This window comes from Aspergillus oryzae, chromosome 1 (genome assembly GCF_000184455.2).
Source record: "Aspergillus oryzae RIB40 DNA, chromosome 1".
NCBI classification, from domain to species: Eukaryota; Fungi; Ascomycota; class Eurotiomycetes; order Eurotiales; family Aspergillaceae; genus Aspergillus; species Aspergillus oryzae.
In genome coordinates, this window is record NC_036435.1 from 1208613 (window position 1) to 1235168 (window position 26556).

At 46.9% G+C, this 26556-nt stretch overlaps 6 protein-coding genes across 6 annotated transcripts; 4 read left to right on the forward strand and 2 right to left on the reverse strand.

Moving 5' to 3' along the window:
* Positions 1-849: 849 nt before the first annotated feature.
* AO090009000462 (guanine nucleotide exchange factor VPS9) lies at positions 850-2777 on the forward strand (the record flags this gene model as incomplete). The annotated part of the gene is made up of 6 exons (XM_023235349.1): positions 850-1618; positions 1670-1747; positions 1806-1981; positions 2038-2385; positions 2515-2666; positions 2732-2777. 6 exons carry the CDS (start codon positions 850-852, stop codon positions 2775-2777), a joined length of 1569 nt encoding a protein of 522 aa, XP_023088668.1.
* A 3325-nt stretch (positions 2778-6102) lies between these two features.
* On the reverse strand, positions 6103-7587 carry AO090009000463 (uncharacterized protein; the record flags this gene model as incomplete). The annotated part of the gene is made up of 2 exons (XM_023235355.1): positions 6103-6130; positions 6779-7587. 2 exons carry the CDS (start codon positions 7585-7587, stop codon positions 6103-6105), a joined length of 837 nt encoding a protein of 278 aa, XP_023088669.1.
* A 316-nt stretch (positions 7588-7903) lies between these two features.
* AO090009000464 (uncharacterized protein) lies at positions 7904-11881 on the forward strand (the record flags this gene model as incomplete). The annotated part of the gene is made up of 1 exon (XM_001816869.3): positions 7904-11881. One exon carries the CDS (start codon positions 7904-7906, stop codon positions 11879-11881), a length of 3978 nt encoding a protein of 1325 aa, XP_001816921.1.
* A 3652-nt stretch (positions 11882-15533) lies between these two features.
* On the reverse strand, positions 15534-16463 carry AO090009000465 (aromatic alcohol reductase; the record flags this gene model as incomplete). Its single annotated transcript, XM_001816870.1, has 1 exon — positions 15534-16463. The coding sequence occupies one exon, from the start codon at positions 16461-16463 to the stop codon at positions 15534-15536; it is 930 nt and encodes a 309-aa protein (XP_001816922.1).
* Positions 16464-22626: 6163 nt separating this feature from the next.
* Positions 22627-23217, forward strand: AO090009000467 (uncharacterized protein; the record flags this gene model as incomplete). Its single annotated transcript, XM_001816871.3, has 2 exons — positions 22627-22742; positions 22794-23217. The coding sequence occupies 2 exons, from the start codon at positions 22627-22629 to the stop codon at positions 23215-23217; spliced, it is 540 nt and encodes a 179-aa protein (XP_001816923.1).
* A 2189-nt stretch (positions 23218-25406) lies between these two features.
* Positions 25407-26428, forward strand: AO090009000468 (VIT1/CCC1 transporter family protein; the record flags this gene model as incomplete). Its single annotated transcript, XM_001816872.3, has 3 exons — positions 25407-25473; positions 25530-25854; positions 25924-26428. The coding sequence occupies 3 exons, from the start codon at positions 25407-25409 to the stop codon at positions 26426-26428; spliced, it is 897 nt and encodes a 298-aa protein (XP_001816924.1).
* Between the last annotated feature and the right edge of the window lie 128 nt (positions 26429-26556).

Consider the following 26556-nt stretch of genomic DNA (forward strand, 5'->3'; position numbering starts at 1 on the left):
TTCTGTTAAATCCACCTTTGCTGGAGGCGGCTTATTAACAATACTAGTTGTCGTAATACTTTCCCCGCCGATTCCGTTACACCCGCTGTCTCGGCACTTATTGCTGTGATCCTTGACAGCTTGATAACAGCTTCGACCCGGATGTTTAAATCATAATGCTCTGCGTCTTCTTCTAAAAAACGTTCACTTCAGCGACTTAATCTACTAGTTTATTAGTGTGTATGCGGCTGGCTTATGTCTGCCACAGAACCCTCGGATTCCCCGGCTCCTAATGGACAAGGGGAGATCTCCTCAAATTCTCACGATGAGGGGCACCGACTAGAGCAAAAAGTGACACCAGGAGATTCTGGGCCATCTCGTGCGTCGCAGGATGAGCCACTCGCCGATTCGAAGGATACCAAGGATTTGAAGCAAGACGATATGGAAGCAGATATACAGGATACCCCGCAGGGTGCAGTTCCAGAGTCTCCACGTTCAGTAACTACACCTGTTGTCGACCCGCCGAGCACAACACCTACCCAACAAGAGTCCCTTCCGGAACGGATGAAGGGATTGTCTATATCTACAAACGCCTTAGATCGTTCACCGTCGCCGAACACCGATCGACCCCCTCCCCCGCCGGAGAAAGACGACGCATACCTTAACCAGAAACCTCAGTCTGCGCCCACTTCCCTTTTGTCAACAAAGACATCCTCTGAATGGACTGAAAAGGAACTACCGGAAGTACCGGAGCGGGGGAAGAAAGTTGATAATGGCGGGGCTGGTCGAGATGATGTCTCCCAACCGGAGATTCAAAGTATCATGGAGCAATTCCAGGATTCTGCGCATGGCGATAGTGAGGAGCTGATAATGTCACCTCGACTGGAGTTAGCTGGGCAATTCTTTGGTGGACAAGGTCACTTTCCCCCTCGACAATCCAGCCTTGATCAAACAAAAGCAGCAGGCGAGGGCGCCCAGGCTTCAAACGTCAAGGTGGGAGCGCCATCCACTTCTCCCGAGAAACAACCTGCCTTGAGCTCTACAAGCGTGCACAGGAGATCACTTGTAGAAGAGCCAGCGCTAACTCGGCGCTCGTCCACGTCGACTTTACCTCCCCCACCAGAACCAGAGCCTGATCAACCTTTCGACTTTCATCGGTTCCTGGAACAACTGCGACATCGTACTGCTGACCCAGTGGCCAAGTTCCTACGTTCGTTTCTCAATGAGTTTGGGAAACGGCAGTGGATGGTTCATGAGCAAGTTAAGATCATCAGTGATTTTCTAGCTTTCATTACTAATAAGATGGCCATGTGTGAAGTTTGGCGTGACGTCTCGGACGGCGAGTTCGACAATGCTAAAGAAGGGATGGAAAAGCTCGTCATGAACAGACTGTATTCGCAAACATTTTCCCCGGCTATTCCCTCCCCGCCCACCATTCCAAGAAGTACAAGTCGGAGCAAACGAAGAGAAATGGAGAGGCTCCATGGTCCCTGGAGGCGCGGTCAGCACCAGGAAGATATTGAGCGGGATGAGGTGCTGGCCCAGAAGATCCGTATTTATAGTTGGGTAAGAGAGGCGCATCTTGACATACCACCAGTCGGCTCCCATGGTCGTCGCTTCTTAACTCTCGCCCAACAAGGTAAGCAGATCTTCATCCCGGCCATATATATATTACTTACGTCAATTTTAGAACTGTCGAAGATTAACAGCTACCGGGCACCCCGCGATAAGGTCATTTGTATCTTGAACTGCTGCAAGGTCATCTTCGGTGAGTGACTGTCTAAGAAATGATATGTGTGGGCGTCAACTCACAAGGATACTACAAGGTCTACTGAAGAATTCGAAATCATCTGATACTTCAGCCGACTCATTTATACCCCTTCTAATTTATGTGGTGCTACATGCCAATCCCGAGCATTTGGTCTCTAACATTCAATATATCCTTCGCTTCCGCAATCAAGACAAGCTCGGAGGAGAGGCCGGATACTACTTGTCCTCACTGGTAAACTATATAATGCAAACCTCGGCAAATTGAGCGAGTAACTGACTGATATATAGTCTGGCGCCATCCAGTTTATTGAGACTCTGGACAGGACGAGCTTAACAGTGAGTGACGAAGACTTCGAGCGGAATGTTGAAGCTGCCGTCTCGGCCATCGCCCAACAAAATCGCGAATCGGAGTCGATAGAGCCGAAGTCGACCCAACGATCACAGTCTACACCAAGGTCTTCGGTGGATGTCCCACGGGGCCGGAGAGAGACAACACAATCCAACGATGAAGACAACGCTCCAGTAGCCGGGCTCCTGCGTACTATCCAGAAGCCGCTTTCTACCATTGGAAGGATTTTCTCTGACGAGCCAGATTCGCCAGAGGAACGACGGACACACTCAGCGACAACCTCACCGGTTGGCCCTTCACCACGACTTAATCCAAATGTTTACCAGCCACCTCGTAACAGTGGCGAGGAGCGACGATCAGGCGAACGGCCCCGCAATGCATCACAGCCACGGCGGGCTAGGACTCGTGATGCACAGGATGCTGCTGTTCGACAGGCTAGTGCAGAGGACGCCGAAGCACGGAGGATACAACGTGTTGAGCACAACAATATGGTGGAGACGTTATCAAACATGTTCCCAAATCTAGACCGCGACGTCATTGATGATGTTGTCAAGATGAAGGAGGGGAGGTAAGTGTTTCACCGCCATTGCCTAGATTCGACGCGAAAAGAAAGTGGCTTACGTTGTTTCACAGGGTTGGTCTAGCAGTAGACGCATGTCTTGCTCTTAGTGCTGAGTAAAATCCGCGGTAAGGCTCTGTAGTAGTATAATTACTAGACTGGTCCATCGCATGGACTTTGCGCTTCCGTCTATGATGCCCATGTGGTAGTAGCAATTCATGTACTTATTGCGTGCCTTGAATATGGCGCCTACTTGTATTAATTGATGATCACAACTGCTATAGAAAGCGGTGCTTCAATATACTTATCGTAAAGATTATTACCTTAATCAATGAAATTTATTTGTAGTATCCATATCTACTCCAAAGCGATGCCAGTAACAACAGTCTGTATCTCTATGTGGAGTGAGACAGCTTCCCGCTAGTTGGACTGCCAGCCTGGAGGGAGCCGTACTACTACTACTTGTAGCTACTACGTTAGTACTACTAGGGAGGGATAACGCCTGAGGCAGCAACAGCCCCTTGCGTCTGTGACCAATCATATCAAAAGACAGTCACCTCGCTTACACTAGCGCGTTTTCCCGTGACCCCACCCGTCACATAAAAGCCTCCTTCCTCCGACCACCTTTTGAACTTTTCTTCTTTCTTTTCTTCATACTTACCTTGTTTGGGTGGCTGCGATCAAGAAGGCGGTCCACCACGGATTGGTCCCTGCATTGCACAGCGCGGCGGAACAATCCGTTCAACGGCCTTCGGGTCATTGACAGGCGTATTCTTTGGCACTCTTCTCTCTACGAGAGATACCCTTTTCATCAGTTCTTGTGCTATATGCTCGAGGTTGGAGAAGAGGTTCTTTTAGTCTCCCTGTAGAAGTACGCATTCTGCATTAGTAGTCCATCTATTTAGGGTTGAATCTGTACCTTCTCATAACGACTATCGGCTGGTCTGGTTGATCGTTCAAAGCTTCATCACAATTTCTCCCTGCCTTGAGAGAGTGCGAAGTAAAATCCTTAACGCCATACGCACTAGCAGATTGCTGCCCGTCGCTCGTATGTGTGCCTGTCTGATCTGTAGGTCAGACTCATTCGTCCTGCCTGGGTTTGGGCAATCTGGTAAGACCAGCCAGAATTGTTTGTCTCAGCGTTGTCTGCCACGTCACTCTTGTCTTTACTGTTGCTCCAAAGCGCTTTACATTCGCCTACATTCAAGCCCAAAAGACCATCGCATCGGCGTAAATGAAGCTATGGTTTTAGCCATAAAGCAACATAAACGCCTTTCCCCTTCCCCGACCGCTTGCCTTACGTAGGACGCTCTTGAGAAGCACAATCAGAATACTCTACCTCTCCCCCCTTGTGCACTTTTAAACATAGCTTCAGAGGAGAGGGCAGGCAGTTTATCAGATAGCCCAATTATACCTCCTCCTTCTACAAGCTCCTCACAAAGGTCGTGGTCCAGCAGCCCGACTAGACTCAGTGATGCACAATATCGCAGCGGCCATCTTCGGCGCGCAAAAACCTTCGTGGGCGATGAAATACCCGCAAGTATCAGTCACTATATCGATACAAGTATTTTCCATAATTTAACCGACTATGGCCTTCACCAGGTGTCCGAAAGGCTCTGGAGTAAATGCAAGGAACTTGAGAGGAAACCCGCAGGGGAGGCCGAATGGATGGAAACTTTGTATGCAGCCATCAACGATTTAAAACAGGAAGTGTTTGAGGCTGTTCGTAATCAAGGCAAGCTTACATTTCCCCGAGTACTATGTTGAGATCGGGACGTATTAGGTCCTAATCCTCTGGTTAGATTGGCGCATTTAAAATCTCCAGTGCAGAACCCTCGGCCTACAATTCCACGAAAACGAAGCCAGTTACATCAGCTTTTACGGGGGAATGCCACCGCTGATGGTCTTTACCAATCCACCGATTCCTCGCGTGCAATTGAACCGGCTATTTTCAAACTGAAGGATCCCTGGCCAGATATATGTGTTGGCCTGTCGGACGACAGCTTAGCAGATGCCCTTAGGTCCACAAAAGATCGCTATATCACGCAAAGCCTCTTGCTCGATATGCAAGATATCTCTACCTTAATCAGTGATCCGCATGTTACTCCGTTGGGCCTTCGTTTCCCGTTTTTGATAGTCGAGGCAAAGGCCGGTGCAACTGGATGGAACCTCTACCAAGCCCAGAACCAAGCTGCAGTGGGTGGCTCAACAGCCCTTCTGATCCTTAAAGGTCTCTCGGGTCTTCGAGATGGCCAGGATCTGAATAAAGAAAATCATGATGATGTTGAAGCCAGTAATAAGTCCGGCCAAGCTTCACCTAACATCGAGTTAAACATAGTCTTTTCTATTACTACTGAGGGGCCAGTTCATGAATCATGGATTTATTTCCGAGAGCCTAAAGAAGAAGACTTGCATGGTCTGCATAGGAATCTGGCGGACAACCTTGAAAGATGAATCGCCGAATTTCTTACGTCACCTCTCAGCTATTTTGAGATGGGGCAATGGTAAATTCAAAGATCAGATAATTAGCGTTCTCAAGGATTTATGAGCAAATCTGTCGATAGAACCGGTCTGGTTGAACACCCTGGCGACACTCTTTTCACCAGATGATCGGAACTCTCCCACCGGGCCGAAAGCTTTTCCAAGCAAACTACTAGATTCTATCTATATATATCAGTAACCTTGCGGCATCGGCTCTCAACCCGGATCAGATATTAATAAATGTATCGAGTTAATTTATTATGCATTCATTGCAACAGGGAAGAACATTTCTATTCAATAACACTCAACTGACAAAAAATCACATAAAGTTTTAAAGATTTATTATACGACGTTTCCACCCCGAAAACTACGATTTGTCGATGGCCTAGTATAATAATATGTTAGACACAAGTGCCACTAAGCAGAATAGTTCTGTTGCAAAATATATAGTAAACAAATAATGTCAATCTCACTCGACCAAACTAGCATATAGCATCAAAGCCGTGCCTTCAACACCTAATGATCCACAACAAATACTACTCGCTAGGCGTACAACAGACAAAGGGAATATAGAAACAAGCAAAAATAAAACATACAACAGCACAAGTATGGTGGTGCTCATCAGGCGCTGCGTGGGCGGCTTGCTGCCTTATTCAGTCTTCCTTCAGGGCAATTCACTCTAGTATTTTACCTGCGGGCAGGAATCGGTGGGCAGTGACACGCTCTGGGGTTTGACACTTTCGGTACTGAATATACGTTAATGTTTATCGCAGTGCTGCTACCGTTGAGCTCGCCTTTATCCTAGATATGACTGTATCTGGGCGTGATATGGTGTGTTAATTAGATAATGCTATTCGCACGAAGCTCCTAGGCGTGTTAGCTATTATCATTCAGGACTGTCTTCGTGTTATTAAAGCGCTCAAGATTGACATGTCGCGGATTAGCCTCCAACATCTAAATATATTTATTGGCCTTCTGGGCGAGCAACAAGACTATTACACTCTTACTTAGCTTCTGAATAAACTTTGGAACAGCTAAGATGCTCAGCATTTCTGGAAGTTAGATATTACGCTTGCGCTGGGCCGCCGTCTTTATTTGGCCCGCTCCCTTGTCGGCGACTCAATTGCTGCGCTGCGCTTAGCTGAGGATATTGTGTATAACTGCCGCCGTGTGCATGGTGCCTCTCACCCCGCTACACTGGATACCTCTGTTCTTTTGTCGCAGCCGTACATTAGCGTGGGCTTGCGGTATCAGTCCCACAGGAACGGACAGGAGATGGCTAACCGGTACTATAAAAAGAGCGCAGCGCTGCATGAGAGCCTGCTGCGCATCTTCAGCGACCCTTTTTTTTTTTTTTTTTTTTTTTTTGCCGATCTGGAGTGCGGTCTCGAAAATAGCATGAGTCTGGAAGGCTCCACGTACGACCTTAATTTAGGGGAGCCCGTCGCCCACGTCCCAGACGGCCAGCGTGTTCGTCGGCACTTGTACCTGCTGAAACTTGCTATAGAGTGGCTAGGAGGTTGGCCCAAGAACTACAGAGAGTATGAGCGGCTCAATGCAGACATCTTCCGGGAGTTTACTTCTGATCTACAGAGAGCGGAGGGCAACAAGTATATGTATCATTTTCTAGCTAGCCTCACGATTCAGAGAGAACATGAAATTCAACAAAGCCAGGGACCATCGCCTCCTCATTCTCGTCAGTAGACTCGTCTAGAAAGACCGCCACCATTTCGGAATGCTCATCAGCAGCACTTCGGTTGTCGGATGCCATAGTCCAGTGGCTGTGCTTGGCTAGGTGCGCATCGTTGACATCATGCGGATACCACGCACGATATTTCACCTTTTTCAGTCGAATTGCAAATATCTGCTCGCCTGGCGCGGTGCAACGATGGGTTGTACCCCGAGCCCCTTCGTGACCCGCAGAAACCCCGATGTTTGCAGGGTGGGACGGCGGTAAACCGGCGATAGCGCTGATGGGGGCTGATATCGTTCCGCTGTGGTTTGATGACCGCTCCAGGTCATCAGACGCAGCGGCGTCAAACAAAGTGTAGAGCCCGATAACAAAATGTACCTCATTCTCGTATTCAATCTGTTCCTGCAACCATCGTCGGACCTCCTCCCTCTCACAAAGACGTCTGAACCACTGAGTTGGCTTTTTCAAGGTATAAACGCGACCCTTCTGCGCCGTCAAGTCAAGGTTTGCATGGGCAGAGCGCTGAGAATCCCAGCTAGCAACTCGGGAAAGAAATGCTTGAAACTTGCTACTATTTGTAGCTCTGATAGCGGTAGTGACATCCTCAAGCTTCCTAACTGTGTAGTCCGTCGTCTGCACTGGTAACACGCTTTCTAGCGTGTCCAGGTCGATATCGTTGATGTTTGGGATCAAGCTGGCAAGCTGAACGTCCTCCTGTGAGAAGAAACAATGCCCTAGAATAATCTGTGGTGACATGGTCGAGATAACAACTGCTGCTGTACGAAGGCGAATGGTACCGTCGGTTCGCTGATGATCTGACGACTTCGATGCTTTTTCGATCTTTAAGGTGCGCGTCAAAGACAGTACAACGGAAGCCAGTCGCAGGAAAGGACTCCGTGTTCCGTGTCAGGGGTATAGGCGCTGAGGGGCAGTCAGCGCGCTATACCGTCTTTTGCTGTTCAGCTCCTGCGCCGCAGTCTGCGACTCCACACCAACATCTCCTCCCAGGCCAGAGTTGGGATAAGCATTGGAATCTTCTAAGCTCCCTTTCCCTCGACGCATTTCGATAGCAATGAACGTCGGCGCATGCGACAACTCCTCGTTGGCCTTCCTCTTGTCCAGGCGAGGAAGAGAATCACTATTTCAATACCGTGAAAGCGGGGATCCAGCCCATCTCGACGAGTCGATCGACTTTGCGCGTCAGGCTTTGCACGCCTCACTTCCAGCTGAACGCGCAACCTACCTCAACAGTCTAGGATGTCGCCTTCGTGAAAGATTCGAAGCCCTGGGTAAAATCCAGGACATTTCGGAGGCCATCCAGGTAACCGAAGATGCATCCCTGGCAATACACGACCCCACGGAGCAAATGTTGGTTTTGACCAACCTGGCTACTTACTTGGGTGACCGGTTTGAAAGCAGGGAAGACATGGGGGATTTGGAACGAGCCATAATGGCTGGCCAGGACGCACTTCGTATAAGCAGCTCGGATCAAGGGTCGCAAGCGATCTGCCTGACCACGTTGAGCATCCTTCACGGCTACCGTTTCTCCAAACTCGGGGCCTTGGACGATTTGGAGACCGCAACGCGCATGGGTGAACAGGCGGTAGAACTCATATCCCCAAATCACCCTGACAGGGCTATGTACCTAAACGACCTATCGGCCTGCTACGAGCGCCGATTTGAGAGACTAGGAGATCCCACCGATATTGACAAAGCTATCAACTGCTCAAGCGAAGCGGTTGGTTTGAGTCGCGATGATTTTGACCGCGGCCTTCACCTCAAGAACCTCAGCAACGCACTCGGAAGTCGATTCTTGATTAAAGGGGACGCGCAGGATCTCTCTGATGCGATTACCTATGTAAGCGAGGCAATACAGTGCACCCCAGAAAACCACCAGAGATACCCGTTCTTGCTCCATGATCTCAGCTTTCATCTGGAAGACCGGTTCCGGCGCTATAACAACATTACCGACCTCGAGAAGGCAATCAGTCTTGAAGAAGATGCTATTTCCAGAGTCGATCCAGAGGACCCTAGATTGCTCATGCTCTGGGATGAGCTTGCCGTACTCTTATCCCTGCGGTGTGATCTCAACGATGATATCGGTCTGTTGGATAGAGCGATAGAATTGGCAGAAAAAGCACTGGACTCTACAACCGATGACAACCGAGACCGAGCGCAGTATTTGGCTCATATGGCCGCTTTCCGGGCCAGCCGTTTTGAGCGTACGGGAAGCTTAAATGACCTGGAACAATCTATCCTTCTGGGAAGACAGGCTGTTGACATTATTCCAAACGATGACCCGCACAGGGTTGATCTTCTATTGGATCTGAGCGATTATCTTCACAACAGGTACATCAGGTTAGGATCACCAGAAGATAACAGACAGGCGGTTGAAATCATACAAACAGCAATGCAGTCCCAAACAAAGTATGCCTCGCTTCGACCAAGTCAACTGTGCACTCTCAGTCACCGTTTCCAAGACCGATATGGAAGTACAAAGGAGAAAGCTGATATCGATCAATCTATTCAACTTGCTCAGGAAGCGCTCAATCGTGTTCCTCTGGACCACCCTCAGCGCGCGTACTGCCTTCATTCCCTGAGCAGCGCTCTAGAAAAGCGATTTCTAGTTCTTGGGACCATGTCCGATCTGGAAAAGTCTATCGAGTACAGCAAAAAAGCTCTCGAATCTACCTCACCTGATCGCTCTGATAGAATCGATTACTTATATGCGTTAAGCATTAAGTTGACATCTCGATACGAACTGCTCGGTGGCCTAATCGATCTAGAAGAAGCCATCCACTTGATGCAGAGCTGCATAGAAAGTGAGCCACCGAACTATTTGAACCGTGTTTCCCATCTGAAAACCCTAAGTGACCAACTTGGGTATCTGTTCGAAAGGAACATGCATACGGGGACGTTAGATCGGGCGATTGATACAGCAACTGAAGCAATGAAGCTTATCCCCAAGGACGACATGATGGGATCCAGCATTCTGAATAGCCTTCATCTGCTTTTCATATCGCGGTTTAAGACAACAAATAACCTATCCGACCTGAAATCAGCCATCGAGGCCCAGCGTGAGGCCATAAAACGCGATTCCCATTACCGCGGAGATCGTTCCATTTTGATCCACAATCTCAGCGTGGGCTTGGCTCTTTACCAGCACACTGGTGAACCAACAGATCCAACGGAAGCGATCAAGCTAAGCTGGGAAGCAGTCGAGACAGCATCCGAGTATCACCCCAATCGCGCCATGTATCTCAACACGTGTGGCACGTTCCTGAAGGAGAACTACGAACTCACCAGGCAGATAATTCCTGGGGATAAAAAGCCGAAGGATTTGTTCCTTGAGGCCTTCCGCCATGAGAGCTCTCCTCCGCTAGATCGTATCAAAGCTGGGGAAAATGCCTTTGACTGCTATATTTCCAATGGAGAGTGGACTCAGGCAAATTCGGTGGCGAGAGATGTTGTGAAGCTCTTCCCCTTGTTGGTTCCGCGGTGGTTAAGTCAAGATGACCAGCAACATCTACTTAAAAACATATCGCACTTCACATCTCGTGCAGCATCTGCCGTGCTACAGGCAAATGGACCTCCCCTTGACGCTCTCAAGATATTGGAGACCGGGAGGGGGGTGATAGCCCGCTGCAGTATCGGTTTGAAGACCGACATCTCCAAACTTGAGAAATCGCATCCCTCATTGCACGATGAGTATACTATGCTCCGTCGGCAACTTTCCCTTCCCTCTTTCTCAACATTCTCAAGTGCAGCGGAACCTTCCCAGCCAACATTGATATGCCGACGACGGAAAGCTCCAGGATTACTCCCACCCCATATCACTACCACCGGACCCGAAAGGGCTGAAATTTTGCGAAGAATTGAGCATTTGGAGGAAAAGATCCGTACATTTCCGGGATTTGAGGACTTCAACCAGGCTCCTTCACACGCGTCCTACGCTGAGTTTGCCATGTTTGGCCCAGTAGTAGTCTTCAACGTCACAGAGCAGCGGAGTGATGCGATAATTGTCGCCGAAAATGATGTATACGGTCTGCATCTGGAGCAGCTTCGATTTCAAGACCTCAAAGCCAATGTCGCGAGAGTGATAGGATATAAACGACTGTCGAAGGGGGTTCCAACCACGAGACCGCAGCGCAACCGGGAGCTTCAAGACATACTGCACTGGCTATGGGCGACAGCCGTCCACCCTGTATTAACTCGAATAGGCTTATACAGCGACAAACCGCGATCTGTACTGCCGCGTGTCTGGTGGGTTGCAAGCGGCTACATGGGCCTTCTCCCACTGCACGCAGCCGGGGATGCAACTCGCAGGACGATGGACTACGTCATTTCCAGTTATATTCCCACGTTTCAGGTGCTCCGATTTTGCCGGGAAAGACGTCGCATGTCATTCCGCGAGCATGAGCCGAAGATGCTCCTTGTGTCTGCGCCAGAAAAGCTCGATCGACAAACGTTGAAGACAAACGTCGAGCTCGAATCCGTCAGAGAAGGCCTTCAGGGTCATCAAGTGTCCTACACGATGCTTGATAGGCCCTCGCGCGATGACGTATTCCGAGAGCTCCCCGAGCACCATCTGCTCCATTTCTCATGCCATGGCTACTCAAACGCTACTGATCCATCGAAGAGCGCTTTGGAGCTTGCTTGCACAGCTGAAGATGGAGCAACCTCGCAGCTCACAGTAAGGGATCTGTCACTCATTGGTCACGAAAAAGCTCAGATTGCGTATCTCTCTGCGTGCTCGACAGCCGAGAACTCGTCCGACGAACTCCTAGACGAGGTCATACATATCGCCAGTGCTTTTCAGCTCATTGGGTTCCCTCATGTCGTCGGGACACTCTGGGAGGTCAGCGACAGAGCTGCCGTTGAAGTAAGCAGACTCTTTTACGAACAGCTGGGCCGGCAGATGTGTAATGGTGACGAGTCAAACATCGCATGCTGTCTCCACGAAGCTCTCCAGACATACCGGAAAAGCAGGAAAGTTTCAAGAACGAATGATGTCCTTTCATGGGCCCCATTTATCTACATGGGTGCATAATGGAGGCCCTCGTTGCAATTACTTGTCATCGCAGACTAATGTATTATTGACTTTTTGTTTTCTTAGATTTGTTCAAAATCGCGCCAAAACAAAATCTACTGCATGCTGGCTCACCTCTCGTCTAGGCACGACCAGCAGACAGGACTCAGTCCCAAGTTGCACAGTTAACTTAGATTTTAAAAGTTTGCTATCGTACTGCTTACCGCGATTTCAGCCTGCTAATCTTATGTCATACGCCAAACTAGCGCGATCTTCCCGTATAATCTATACTATATGTCCCGCTTTTCTAAATCTTATATTAGAAGTGTTGCTTATTATAGCTGTAGTATAAACTCTTAGAGTAAGCCGTCTGTACAATCTTACGATGATATCGGACTCTGTTTAGTTCTTCTCTAGTTAGCCTAAGTTAATATAGCGTGAAAGAATAGGAGAGTAAGAGAAGAGGTAGGCGGGCAAGAAGACCATCTATATAGACCACGCATCTTGATGCTAAGCGACAACGATGCGCTTTCTCTAATTAGGCGCGCTATACCGGATGTGAGTAATTCGCTGTCACCGCAGAATACAGAGTTAATGGCTGACTTCCAAAGAATATTCTATACTAGATTCTTAGCGTTCTGTGGTTCGTTGCCAGCATAACTAATCACGCTTGTTCGACATACAATATCAAGTGGATTGAATCTCTGCTTCAAAGAACGGGCTTAGACGCACATCGTTGTAATGCACTAAACAGTCACGCGTATTGACCCAAGGCGGCGATGACGAAAAATGGACCAAGTTAAGCCACCTAATAAAATATTATCTCTTCTTTGAATTGTAGTGAGACATAGCACGGAGGTCAAGGTATGCGAAGGAGAACCCCTTTTCAAAGAATTAAAATACCTGGTAGCGGCAGTGGCTTATTGTAAATCCGATCCTTTGGGACACGTTAGCAGGCGGGGCAGTGGGTGAGTTTTAGACGGGCTTCAGGTTACATTCAGGCGGCGGGCTGAAGGGGCTCAAGGTATAACAAGAGCACTGAGCCGAACAAAAAAAAAAAACAGAAGTAGTGAAACAAAAACATACAACAGGAGGGATTCGCTGGTGGTCACCCACCCAACTACTAACCTCCCGGCGTGTGGCTTAAGTACGGCTGAGCGGACGGGAAGCCCTGTTCTCCACACCCTATGGTCGTATGTACTGGTTTTCACTGTACAGTAGTATATATAGAGCAAAATCACACTTGAAAATTGGATCCTTATAACCATATGGTGACTGCTGCTGCTGGGGAGGAGGTGGGTGGCGTTTGAACTGTTCCTCTTTTCCTGTCTAGAAGGCGAACACATATTAATCAGGAACATGATCGAATCTTATTGCCAGGATTGAAACTCACTTGAGTGCATGATAAGCTCCCGCAACTATAAGGCCTTTAGTGAGGATTCCCATGGTGACAGTGGTAGAAATGGGAGAAAGCTTGGTGCTAAGAGAGAGTATGGGTCGAAAATTCGTAGTAGGAATTGGTGTTGGTGCTGATTTATGAGTTCAAGTGAGTCCAGAGCATATCTATAACATCAGCTCTTGTCAGAAATCGCTATCTGTGTGTGGCAGTGTCTAATCCTCATTTTTACAGCCCGTCGCTCAATCTCTCCTGAAGGGTAGTTATGACGATAATGGAACCAATAGTTGTACCAATTTCATAGAGGGTATCCGTAGATGTTGGCCTATTGGCCCACCCTAGACATAGTTATCGGATGTGGGCTGTTGGCTGGGCTCTTCTTAGCCATCCTGAGTGTTGGTCATTTGAGCTCGCAATCGATGTGAGAGCTGGAGCAAGCGATCAACAAGCAGAGTGCTTTTAAGTTCTAGAAGGTATCCACTAGAAGTATGAAGCTTCGGGTACAACCTAGTGTCTTGGCATCTCTCTATTCCTAATTAAATTAAGTCTCTGCCTAAGGCATATGTACACTACTCACAGATCCGCGGTTATTCAATTCTGTTTCTGTTAATGATAAGCACGGTAGCCCTGTTAGTGATTTAACTCTTTACCGAATCGGGATAAAACAGATGCCAAGACAATCTATACTTTTGAATTGACGTAGACTGCGACTTCTCAACCTCGAGGCATAGGACCAAGGACTAGGACCAATAATACCTACTAGTTGGGTCGAAGTGCAGATTGTATCTTGGCATTTATGTTTTCCTGTCTGGGTACAAACCGCGAAATGGGGCTGAGTTTGGTCTATATTCATCGAATTTGAGTCTTGTTCCATGGGGCACCAGTGGTACTGGCTAGGCATGATGATTCTCCTGGTCGATCAAGACATGGGTTCAACAGGCCTGCGGACAACTTATAAAAAGCAGCGTTTTAGCCCTTGTGTTTGAGATTGACAATTAATCCTATTTCTCTAATCAAATATCCCCATTCACTCAAGACGTTGTACCTCTCTCTATAGCTACCGCGAATTCAACTCTCTCCTCAAATGCCTGATAAGACAATTGATTGACACCATGCTCGGTGAATGCTAATAAGAATCCAGGACACTGCAAACCACTATAACGTTTAAGAATGATAAACGGATCCTGAACCATGCTGCGAAAGTACATAAGCAGTTCGCGCAAAAGTTGACTCAAGGAATTGGAGAAAAGAATTTTTACAGCATCGTCTTTTTCCAACCGCTACCTTCATTCTACGCCGAAATCAGGGAGGAGAAGGGGGGCAGCATGTTTGCAGATACCTTGAAAGATCATGATGCCGTTCTCTGGACTGCCGGCGTGTTCGTGTACACCAACCAATCCAACTTCGCTGTCGCTCAACTCCGAATGAATGAAATGGTTGCGGAGCTTAAGAGCTTTTCGGCCTCAGTTGGTGGAGAGAATCCGCTGATTTATCTGAATTATGCCGACTTTACGCAGAATCCCCTCGGGAGCTACCCTATGGAGAATGTGGACCACATGCGAAAGGTCGCAGCTAAATATGGTTCAAAGGGAGATCTCCAGACCCGATTTCCTGGCGGCTTCAAGATCTCCAGAGTGGAAGGAAGCCTAAACCCGGATTCTCCGTGATGAATAATGGCCACAGTCTTGAAACGACCGAGAGATGACTTTGCTTTTTCCATTTTTGATCATTTGCTCCTCTATTGTATGTCCCAAATAGAACACTAGTTTCGTCAACTCTTATCATTATTGCTATTGTTGTTGTTATTTGACCAAGGATAATCTTTGAATCTTGACTTCATCATAATCCCCTAAGTTTACGCATATTCATTCCGGAGTCCTTCTCAGGTACTACAAACATAGGATTTGATAAGCAATAGAGAATGAGTATAGAAGAGAGTGAGCATTATGAATCCAAACGAAGTGTTCTATAATCATATTTCTTGTCGGCGTAACGTTTTGAAGGGGCGGAACTGCCGATTCAACTTCGGCAGCGAGGTAATGTTCGGTGTTTATATGTGATATTACAAGGGAGAGTCTGTCGAACGCAACCTTGAGATATGCTATCTTCTCACTCGTACGATGTCACAGTTTAACCTTGCGAATGGTTTTCGTTTATGTATAGTACCAAAACGTCAGTTACTGTATTTTATGGAGTATGCACGCTCGAGTCTACATTCTGCCCTCTCGCCCTATGTTTGGCCGTCTGCTTGTCCAACATCCTCGGTTGATACTGCAATTAATGCCGCGCAGTGTCAATGTCCAAGTAACTCTCCACTAACATCCTCAGCTCAACCTCACTCATCTCTTTCACACCCAACAACCCATTATCCAAATGGCCAGAAAAGTCACAGCCGTAGTTAGGATCCCCACATCCAACGATAGAGAATCCTAGCATTGCTGTATCTACATCTGCCCGGTCACCTTTGGCTAGCTCCGCCAAACTCTCCTTCCTCACATCTTCCGTATCCTTTACAACAGTTTCCCATGCCTTTCCATCTTTATCCTTCGCATACTGGATCAGTCTGTTCTGAGTAACTAGAGCCGAATGGATATAAACAACCCGATTAGCAGTCTCAACCTGATGCTCAATGACACCGAGAACGCCCTTAGCAACATCCGCCAATTTCGTGGCACTGAATGGCACATCACCCCCATTATATAGAGTCGCAGTGTGCTGCTTCAGGTCCAGAATAATGCCCGTCTCAAGACACCAGTCTAGGAAAAGCCCGTTGGCGATCGAAGTAAAGGTGAACTCTGGATGGTGATTGGACTTGTCGAGGAGGTACTTCTGCGTTGCAGCTTTAGGCGCACACACTGGTAGTTGCACACTTAGAGGATTCAGAGAGTCCATTCCGAACTCGGCTGGGATGAATCGCTTCACGCCTGCGGCGACGGCCGCGTCAATTAGGGGGTTTTGACTGCCTATCGCCGACGTGGCGAGGCAGGAAACAACGACGTCGACATCTTGCAATGCGGGAATCAGGGATTGTACGGAGGTGAAGTCGACTTCTTTGATGGTTTGATTTGGGTGCGGATTCAGTTTAGATGAATTTCCGCCTATTCGTGAGAGGACTGTGACATGGTATTCTGCGTCGAGGAGGGCTTTGAGAATAGGGATGCCGAGGTTTCCTGTGGCGCCTGCTAGTGCGATTTGCGTTGAGCGCATATTGTTATGGCGATTGATTGGCCTGGTCTAAAGTGAATCTTGCACTCGTAGGATTGGGAGTGGCGGTATCGTCAGGAATGGGTCAGTGGAGAGTTTTCCTGTTGTCATGGAGAAAGAGAAAGATGTCACCAGTTACCAGCTCCTTTCTGGGTGTTTAATAGATTGATTTAATTGCATTGTTGGCTCAACAAATCGGGGTATTTGTAATGATTTGTGAGCATGCTTATCATTATTAAGATATCTCTCTATTTGTAAGCTCTGTTTAGTTCTTTGTAGGTATTGGTTGGGAAATCATAATCGATTCAAGTCAATCAATCACTGAAGCTCCTTTACATCACCAGGGAATTGATGACACAGAGTAATATAAAGTTCTATTTGGTTACGGTTTAATTGAGTGATCAACTAAGAAATATGAATAACAACCTCTATAGTTGATCCGTACAAACAAGCCGTGCTCTAGAAGATAGGCACAGAGCTTGTAAGGCGCATGTTTTATTTACTTCCTCAGGATGCTCTGAAGTATTGACTTGTCACACTGAAAATAAAAGTATGTTTACCCGATCGCTTGTTGAACTTCTTAGTTTTAGTTATCTTAGTTATACACTAAAATGATTTTAACTGCTGTTGATCTTGTATCCGCTTGATAGCTTCGACAAAGTATTTCTTATAAATGACGTCAGTCGCTCTTGCCACACTTCCCGCAAAAATCCCACATAAACATTGCCGAAGTCCCCTCAATAACTTCCAGTACCTTTATCTATTCTCATTAAATCATCTATTATTCAACGCCTCTATCGCTCCATCAAAATACTGCCAAAATGCCTATCCCTACGTATAGCGAACAAGACACTTCGAACACTCCCTCCACTGGCACCGCTGGCCAGGCGTCGCTCGAAACCGTTTCATCCACGAACAGCGGCGCTGGTCGTGCCCTCGGGACTGGATCTGGTGGTACAGTTGCGGCACCTGGATACTCCTCTGCGTCGGGAGATAGACCATTGAGCAAAGAGGAGGCGGATCGGTTGTATGAAGAAAGGATGGAGGAGGAATATGCGAAGAGAGACGGAGGGGCATGATTTAAGTCTGGCCGCGGGGGTGATTTACCGGGCTTATTTGGCATATTGGAGGGCTATGATGCTATGATGCCATGACGCCATGACTGTGGAATACTGGATATATGAATATTCGTGCAGTTCAGTACTATGTTTGGTGGATTGCTGGTCCTGGGACTGTACCCTAATGGCTTGTAACAGATACAGCAATAAGCACTATCCTCTATATCCTAAGTTTATAAGCGATTGAAGAAGATAGGTAGATTTACCATTAAGTATTAAAAATTTTGAGAGGTTGAACGATTCGACAAAGCGATATATTCAAGTTGTGTAGTTTGAACCAGTGTGGCTCAATATGGCCAAATTTATAGACATTTGGGAATTATTACCAAGAATAGACCTCCTTTATGATGAGATAATATATGTAGACAACTTGATAATCACATTGTGAAATGCCCAGAGAGATATATCTGACGTTCCACCAACAGTACAGTTCAGTTGAATGGTTTTAGGTTACCGCGGCCTTTAATAGAACATATTGTTGTCAGTCAATGAAATGATTCAACATATAGTCGCCTGATCTGGCAAGGATATGAATGGTCAGGCAGTTCTATATCAGTGTCACTAGTCTGCATTCAATATTTAAAAGATGATGCAAGCTTAGAAGCACCAATCACTCCTCAAGCCCGCAAGTCCTGCGCGATTCTTAACATTTTCCGCGACAGTTAATCTGTCCTCCCCCGTCTCCTCAATCACAACCCTGCGCTTCATTTGGCTTTTTTATGATAACTTCCCGCGTTTATCCACTGCTACGATGATAATCTAGATCTGTTTTAGAGCGACAGCGGGACTCATCGAAGACACATACCTGCCGTCTTCATATTCGAAGAAATAATGCTTCAGTGGAGGCCCAGGAGGGTATCTACTGTTGGTATATTACTCCTTAGACCTGATACGCTGTAGCACAGCTTGGGCTGCGCATAATAACGAAGCAGTCATGGGCAGGTGAACATATACCGAGCATTACGAGAGACCACAATCGGTAGTACGCCCAGTAAACTTATTTTCTGCGTTTATATGCTCATTCTTCTGTTCAAAAAGGTCTCTTGAGTTTCGTGAAACCGGCAACTGAAAGGCTGCCCCAACCTCATGCTTAATACTCGTCATTTTTTTTTGGCAATATATCGCGGCCATGGATCACTTCCTTGTTCCTCATGGTTTGGCTACTATGTAACTCCGAGTTAGCTTCACCTTACAGTTCAATCAGGTACCACTAGAAACTCTGGCCAACAACTCCCGGTCAAACGGCCTATTTATAGCCCCTGAGAACGTGTGAAGGCTATGATACTATGATGCTGTTCCTATAGGATACTATGGATATATACATCTCCGTGCAGTGCAGGACTATATTTAGTAGATTACTGGTTCTGAAGCTATATCTTAATGGCTTATAACCGACACAGTAAAAGCAACTTGTGTGATTTGAACCAATGACACTCAATATAGCCAAGTTACTCATCTCACTCCTGACTAATATAGACATTACCAAGAATAGATCTCTTTATCGAGATAATAACACGTGTATGATCTGCTCTTGATTATACACATTTCTTCATGTCGTCTATAGAAGACCTTGTATAGAATTGTACAGCTTACTGTGATGAATTTTTGATAAATTGCCAAAGCACATATCTCGTTTATAGAGTGCTGTGCCTGTGGTTGGAAAATGCTAGCCCAGTGTGACAGAACACGAGGTTGACTAAGATCCCTAACCAAGTAAATGTGGTGATATCTCTACATAGAAATCCCTACTGTAAGCCCTTCGAGCATTTCTCAGCTTGAATAGCTCGCCCAAGGCAGAGTTTTCGAGCTTGCTGCTTATTGCTTAATCCTTACCAAACCCCTAGCCTATAGTGATTTAGAAAATATAGAGAGCGCGTAGAGCTATGATCTTCTATTACAGATGACTCAGGTCATTGCATTTGTCTTAAGCCTCTCTTCTTAGGCGTTCTCAAAATGAAACCGCCAGCATGTCTCGGGTCTTAGACTCTCAGTTCCCAGATCAAGTTGCACCTATGTAGTCTTGAGATGAATTTGCCAAAGTCGATCAACCAGCCAACACACGGGAAATTTCGAAGGTGAGATGCTCTCTGGCAGATAAAGATACCAGTCGTCTTCCTCTACCAGACTCAAAGTACGTGTCAATACGGTGGCACTCTTAGTAATGGAGATAGAAACCACTGTCCTCCAAACCAATAATCCCAGTAACAATATATTCGCCACTGGGGCTGGGCTCCTTTTTAACCATAATGTTGTTAGTTCTAACATCGCCGTGGGTGAACACTGACCCAGGTATCAAAGTCGAATTGTCATATTCCAGGAAAGAACGAAGGAGCTTCACATAAGTGGTGCTTCCATAGTGACGAGCAGAGAATTGTAAGCTGTTAAACTCCTTGGTAGTTGTAATATTTTTAAACAGGGTGCATTCATCAACACGAAGCTCTTTGGCCCCTTCTCCGTTAACCCCACCTAAAGGACTACCGTCATCCTGTCGAATAGTTCTCAGACGACAGAAAATCTCATCCAGCTGGTGTTGTATCGATATCTTCTCTTTATGGGATAAACTAGGCCACGCTTGGGCTAAAGTTTGGCCTGGAATATATGACATAAATATAATGCGAAAAGGACCCAATGCTATCAGTCCATGGGGCCTTGGAGCAGAAATATCAGGTACCTGCTTCTCAAGGTATTGCATACTTGTGTACTCCGTATAGTCCTTACTGCCTGTTATAACTTTGGCAACAATGTCCTCATTGCACTTAACCACCACACCTCTAACAGAACTCTCCCAGATCTTTGGTGAATCCCAAATGAGTTGTTTCAAGGATGCAATAAGCGATTGCTCTGCGTCGATTGACTTATTATCTAACCATCCTCCCGAATACTGTCCTAGCACAGCGGTCACTTTATCAGACAATGGATAGATAACTGTAGCACTCTCTGCAAGATCAAGGCGTGTTCGGAACTCCGGAGGACCCTTTGTCTCAGTCTCTTGCTCTATATGTGATGCAGCCTTTGGTCTGGTCGCAATTCTTATCCTGCGAGAATAGTTTGGGAATGCAGATAACAGATTGACTTCCGGTTCATGGCTCAGAATGTCATAAGAGTTCGTCTAGTACCTGGAAATTTATACTCGCAGCATATGATAATTGACCGTATTTAGCGTTTCGATGTCCTTGAATATATGAGTCAGAGAACATCGACATCAAGTCTGCCGCTGGGTTCTTCTCTAATGCGTCCAAGAATGCCAGCATGAGATCTCTGTTCCATTGTGCCGCGTTAGAGGCGGAGAATGAAATTGCTGGCGCAGCATCAACCATGTTGAGGGATTGAAACAGAAGCCGATACTGAAGAAAACATTTCAGTATCTAAATAACAGTAAAAGAGAGAATGTTGTTGGTTCTCGAGGTCACTATTTGTACTGCGTACGAAGTTTGCCCGAAGCAGCTCTATATCACGTGACGTATTTAGAAAAAGTCTCCTGCCCTCCGTTTCGAACCCGCTCCAATAACAAAATAGCCATTCTGCACCTCCATACATTCCTACCTCTATATCAAGCTGATAAATGCTCAAAAAAAAACTGGTAGCTTCTCTTTGATTGAGCGTGTCATCCTTAGTGCAGGGGCCATGCTAATCTTCTCTGTATCGTTTCAAATTGACCAAATGCCCGAAGGCACTTGTTCTTCTTTACAATGATTTATTTACCCTTCAAAAGATAAATCTGAGCAGTCTGATTGGCTGATGGTTTAGTTGAGCGGGAAGCGTGGGCTTACATAAGTGCCAGGAACATCAAATGCGAAAACCCCGCTTTGCCGCCTCTGAATCACCCCTAGACGAGGTTCGTATTGTTTGTCTATGTGCTGAGTTTTGGAGTAGTCTAGAATACGATGAGTAATACTCAATGCATGGAGTCCTTACTTTGTGGTATGTATGTATCTTGGCTATCAATTGAGTATCTTTGTGGCTGAGGAGCACGAGTTGGGCGTAATCTGGGTACAAGATATATAACGGACTGGTTGTTAATCACATTTCAAAAGAAAAAGAAATAATAAAAATAGAAAACTGACTATGATTGAATTAGCTGGGGATTGAGAAAGTCCAGGATTTGATCAAAGATGGAGAAGACAAAGAGAATGAAGCAAAAAGCAAAACCCACAGTTGATTTCTAAAGAGAAGTGAACCAGCAAATCTAAAGTGTGGTCCAAGTGGTCCCTCGTATTTCCGTTTGAATGAGCCGGCATTATTGGCTCGGGGCTTATTCGAACAACTACTAGCAAGATCAGGGGTATCGAATGGGAGACATCCCAACCTTCTCTTTTCCTCGATAATTTCAACACGAGCAGTTATGGATCTTTATCAAAAAGGGGTCCAAGACGCAAGTTGCTTGACTGTTACCGCGTTCCCAATATTTTTGTGGTGGTGTGCGCCGCGAGACCCACGCTGTGCTATTCCTGTTCCTGACGCAGATCTTCTTGACTCGATCTTGTCCTAACAGGCTAGTTCGACGAGAGTTTATACGTCGACTAGTACAACTGCAGTTGGTTGGAACCCAAGATCCTTCATTTCCGCAATACGAGATGATGAGCCTCATCCCACTGTACCAGCCCCTTTTGGCTGTGGATCTACGCTGATCCGCGGAAAAGCATCTCCAGAATGGATTTCGTTTGGTCCCTGAACCTCGAAAAGACGTCTATTCTAGGGCTCGGCTTGAGACAGATGTTAGAGATGCTAATCTCGAGTTTAAACACGAGCAGTAGTTGCTTGGAGCGTTGATCACTACCCACGGGAGACGTATAGCGCGAGAGTGATACCACTTTTGGAAAAGCCATCTGAATGTTGAGAAGTTTGATTGTACACTCATGTGCTTCCACAATTCATGTCTCGGGGGAATATAAATCATTGGGGGTCGCCATAAAGAACAGGATCTTCAAACGCTCATTCACTCCTTTCGTTCATTAAGTTTAACAGGACATACTTCATCTTTTGCTTGAACCAAAAACTTCATCTATAATACCCTCTTTATTTCCCAACGTTCCTTTTACCACATAACAATGCAGTTCAAGACGCTTCCCTTCCTTATTTTGGCTGCCACAGCCCTCGCTGCCCCTGAAGCCCAGCCAGGGGACACGGACAGCGCCCAGTCGTACATTGACCAGCTTGAAAGCCTGTAAGTGCTGATGCCGACCAGAAAGTTAGATTTACTGCTGACCCACGAAAGTGCTACCCAGACAGATATGCCCGAAGGCATGCCAACCAATATGCCTTCGATCAACACGCCTCCCCCTTCCATCATGTCGGTGCTCATGACTGCTGTCCCTGCCTCTCTACTCCAGGATATGGGGAACGCCGCTTCTCGATCATCCTTTGCCAGTGAGATCAGTGCCGGCCACTATCCCGACTGGTACAAGAGCCTCCCCGGCGATGTCAAGACCTACATCTCCACTGCCTACCAAACCGACGCGCAGGCCACCGGTGCGCAGAAGACCGGCGACTCCACCGCCACCAGTGGACCTAAGGCGACCGGCACTTCTGGCTCTGACTCCAAGTCTTCTACTTCGGAGGCTGGTGCTGCCCCTACTGGTGCTGTTGCAGTTGGCTTGGCCGGTGCTGCTGGTATCCTTGGCCTTGCTATTGCGCTGTGAGATTCAATTTTGCCTGTTCTCATTATCCGCATCCGAAGAAAGGAAAATGTCTCTTTATTATACAAATCGCCTTAGATATATCCCATTCATTATCATATCTTAATGCATTCTTATGTCAGTTCGGCTTAGCCTTCAGTTCTCTATAAAGATAGCACTGCTATTCGTGGCCCACTTTGCGTAGTTTCTAAAAAGCCAAACCCCTTTTGGGGCTTCGATGAATCGTGACTGAGCTGATTTAGCTTGAGAAACAAAGAGTTCGAGAATGACAAGACTGTGTCCAATGAAAGAATGCTGACATAAAAACGGTGTGCCTACTAGTGTCCTTTATGTCCTGGTATTTAAGTCACTTGGATGTAGGTTTCTTTCCTGACCCTTGGCAAGTTACAAGGTAAATCAAAGAATCAATATCTCTTCATTTAACAATCTTTAACTCACATAATCATGCTTACCCATCTTATAAATACATTCACCCCTTCCACCACTCCTTCTGGCACTCCTTGTTATTGGCAACTTTGGTGCCATGATCCATGTTCTTCATCTCCTACCCGAGAACGGCACCATCGAACGCTTCAACTTCACAACCCCATCTTCCGCTACCACCTTCCGCCGCGGCGGAGCCACAGAGCAGGCGCGTGAGCAGATCGGAACGGTCACACTTCACGTTAGAGATAGCGAGACTGCCGACAGCTTCCTCGATAACGTTGAGACACGAATCCGTAAGCTGCGGAATGATTCCCTGAGCTCGAACCCGGCGCAGCTGCAGATAGGAAGTGCTGAGGTGACTCGGCTAGTGCGAGATGTCCTTCAGCCCGTGGCGCTCGATGCGATTCACGAAAGAGAGGGGCGAGATCGCTCTATGAACGTGACGCAGACGTACCCTGTTTTTGTTGCTTACATCAGACGCTCGAGGGCAGGGAGGATCCTCACTGAGCCGACGAGCTTTCCTTCATGATTTCCCAGCAGTTCTTGCGCTCACGATATGAATAGCAGTTGTGGTGTTTTGAAATAACAGTAATATATTAACACAATTTTGTTCTGTATGTAGCGTGCTTTGTTAGAATACTGTATGAATAAGAGTAGTTAAGCATGTAGCGCAGCTAGTCAATAGAGTATTAGCATGCAATGTTCGATCTTGGTATTGACATTAGACTGCTAAATGGGCAAAATGCCTCTATTTCATGAGGTAAAAAATCTCCGACTATGTAGTACATCTCTGAGACAGAAAAATGTTTATTCTTGATGTCATCCATAGCATTCTGGAGATTGCATTGGCACAATATGGCAGTGCCAGTTTCTTCAGCATACTTTTTATCTGGCTACACCATCGACTCCAATGCTCGCGTCATGCACGTCCGTGACGCCACTCCTGCTTTTTAGATGCACAGCACGTCGAGCGCGTCATTGGTGAGCACAAGCCCAGAGGCGATTTCAACTGAGGCTTGAAGCGGCCTGGAGGCATATCTCCGACATGACAATGACCGAGCTTGGTTAAGAGCGAGCAAACCAAGAGCTACCAGGAGATCCAATAAAAAGGCGTACATGTAAGTTTGCCTAACGGTCAATCTCCTATAGTCTCGGTATATTCCAGAGTAATTCCGAGTCCGACGGCAAACCGACATCATCGTCCAGTCTGAGGCCTGCAGCCAAAGAACCTTCTTCCAAGCATCCACCACTCACAATCCCCCTAATTGTAATCAGCCCAGACATCGCGCCAATCACCGTGACTCCATTCGCAAAGCCTGGACCGCTGTCGCACTGTCCATTTTAGATTGGAGAAAGGATCTTCGAGGGCTGACTATTAACGGAGATGTGATTGGCCGGCCCGCAGGGAGACCTGGGCCGTGTGTTTTGGAATAGAAGAATGTAAGATTTTTACCAGGAGGTGATGGATCTCTTATAAATAAGAAAGAGCTAGGCCTCAGAAAGAGTCTTCCTCATCGATCATCCATTGCTATTTAATCCATCCTCCTTTGTAAAGGCTCACTGTGTGCTGGATAATTGGAAGCTTATACACGGCGGAAGTCTAGATTGGGCCATATATCTGCCGACCTGACGTCAGTGCCACTGCCGGCATTTTTGCTTACTTCCTTCCTCTTTCGTCAATCGGATCGACATTGTAAAGAAAAAAAAAAGCGTTTCTCATACTTCGCTATCATCCTCGTACTCTCTTCCTTCAACAACACATCACCATGGCGCTGTTATTCCTGAAACAAAAATTATTTCCTGGTCAAGATAAGCGTTCCGCCGGTAAACTTGGTACGTCTTCATCCACAATCACTTGGGGATGAGAATAAAAGCTGATTTGTGCTCAGGAAAACCCTTACTCGCACCAGACGACTCCACTCTCAACAGCGACCAGGATGACATTGAATCGCAACGATCCTACAGCACCTTCCGTCCTTCATCTCCTACTTCCGAGTCGGGGAGCACCAGCAGTTCGCGCTCAAGGATCAACCCGCGCATCGTGTCGGACGCCATCCTAGGTCTTTCGGACGGACTCACCGTCCCATTCGCACTGAGCGCCGGTCTCTCAGCGTTTGGAAACACAAAAGTTGTCGTCCTAGGCGGTCTCGCCGAACTAGCAGCCGGTGCTATATCTATGGGCCTGGGCGGCTACGTCGGGGCGAAGAGCGAAGCGTAAGTTTTTCCTTATAGAATATTAAGTTACAATAGGATCGCAGCATGCTAACGAAAGCTGACAAATAGAGAATCATATGAAACAACAGTGCGCGAAACAAAAGAACTCATTGAAACATCTCCCTCCGAAACATCTATGATTGTCCACGATATCTTTTCTACATATGCACTCCCGGAAGAAGCCATTTCTCAGATTAATACCTCACTGCACGCCTCTCATGGCCGACTTCTAGACTTCCTCATCACGTTTTATCATAAGGAGTCCGAGCCGGATTGTAACCAAGCTTGGATCTCGGCTATTACGCTTGCGCTGGGTTACTTTGTTGGTGGATTTATTCCGCTTATACCGTACTTCATCTTCAGTCAAGTTATTGTCGCTCTTTACTGGAGTATTGGGGTGATGGCAATTACGTTGCTGGCCTTTGGGTATGTCAAGACGTGTGTGGTAAGAGGGTGGCAGGGAAGAGAGAACATTGCTGCGGGCATTAAGGGTGGAGTGCAGATGTGCTTTGTTGGTGGTGTCGCGGCGGGAGCTGCGATTGCTCTGCTAAGGATGTTCGGTGGTGGTGCTTGAGTATCTTTGGTCGTTTCTTGATTTTATGAGCATAATAGACAGCGACGGGCGTTCAGGAGGGGAAAATTAATGATGATACTCGATTCTACTAATAAACGCATAATATCCAATAGACATCACAATATAAC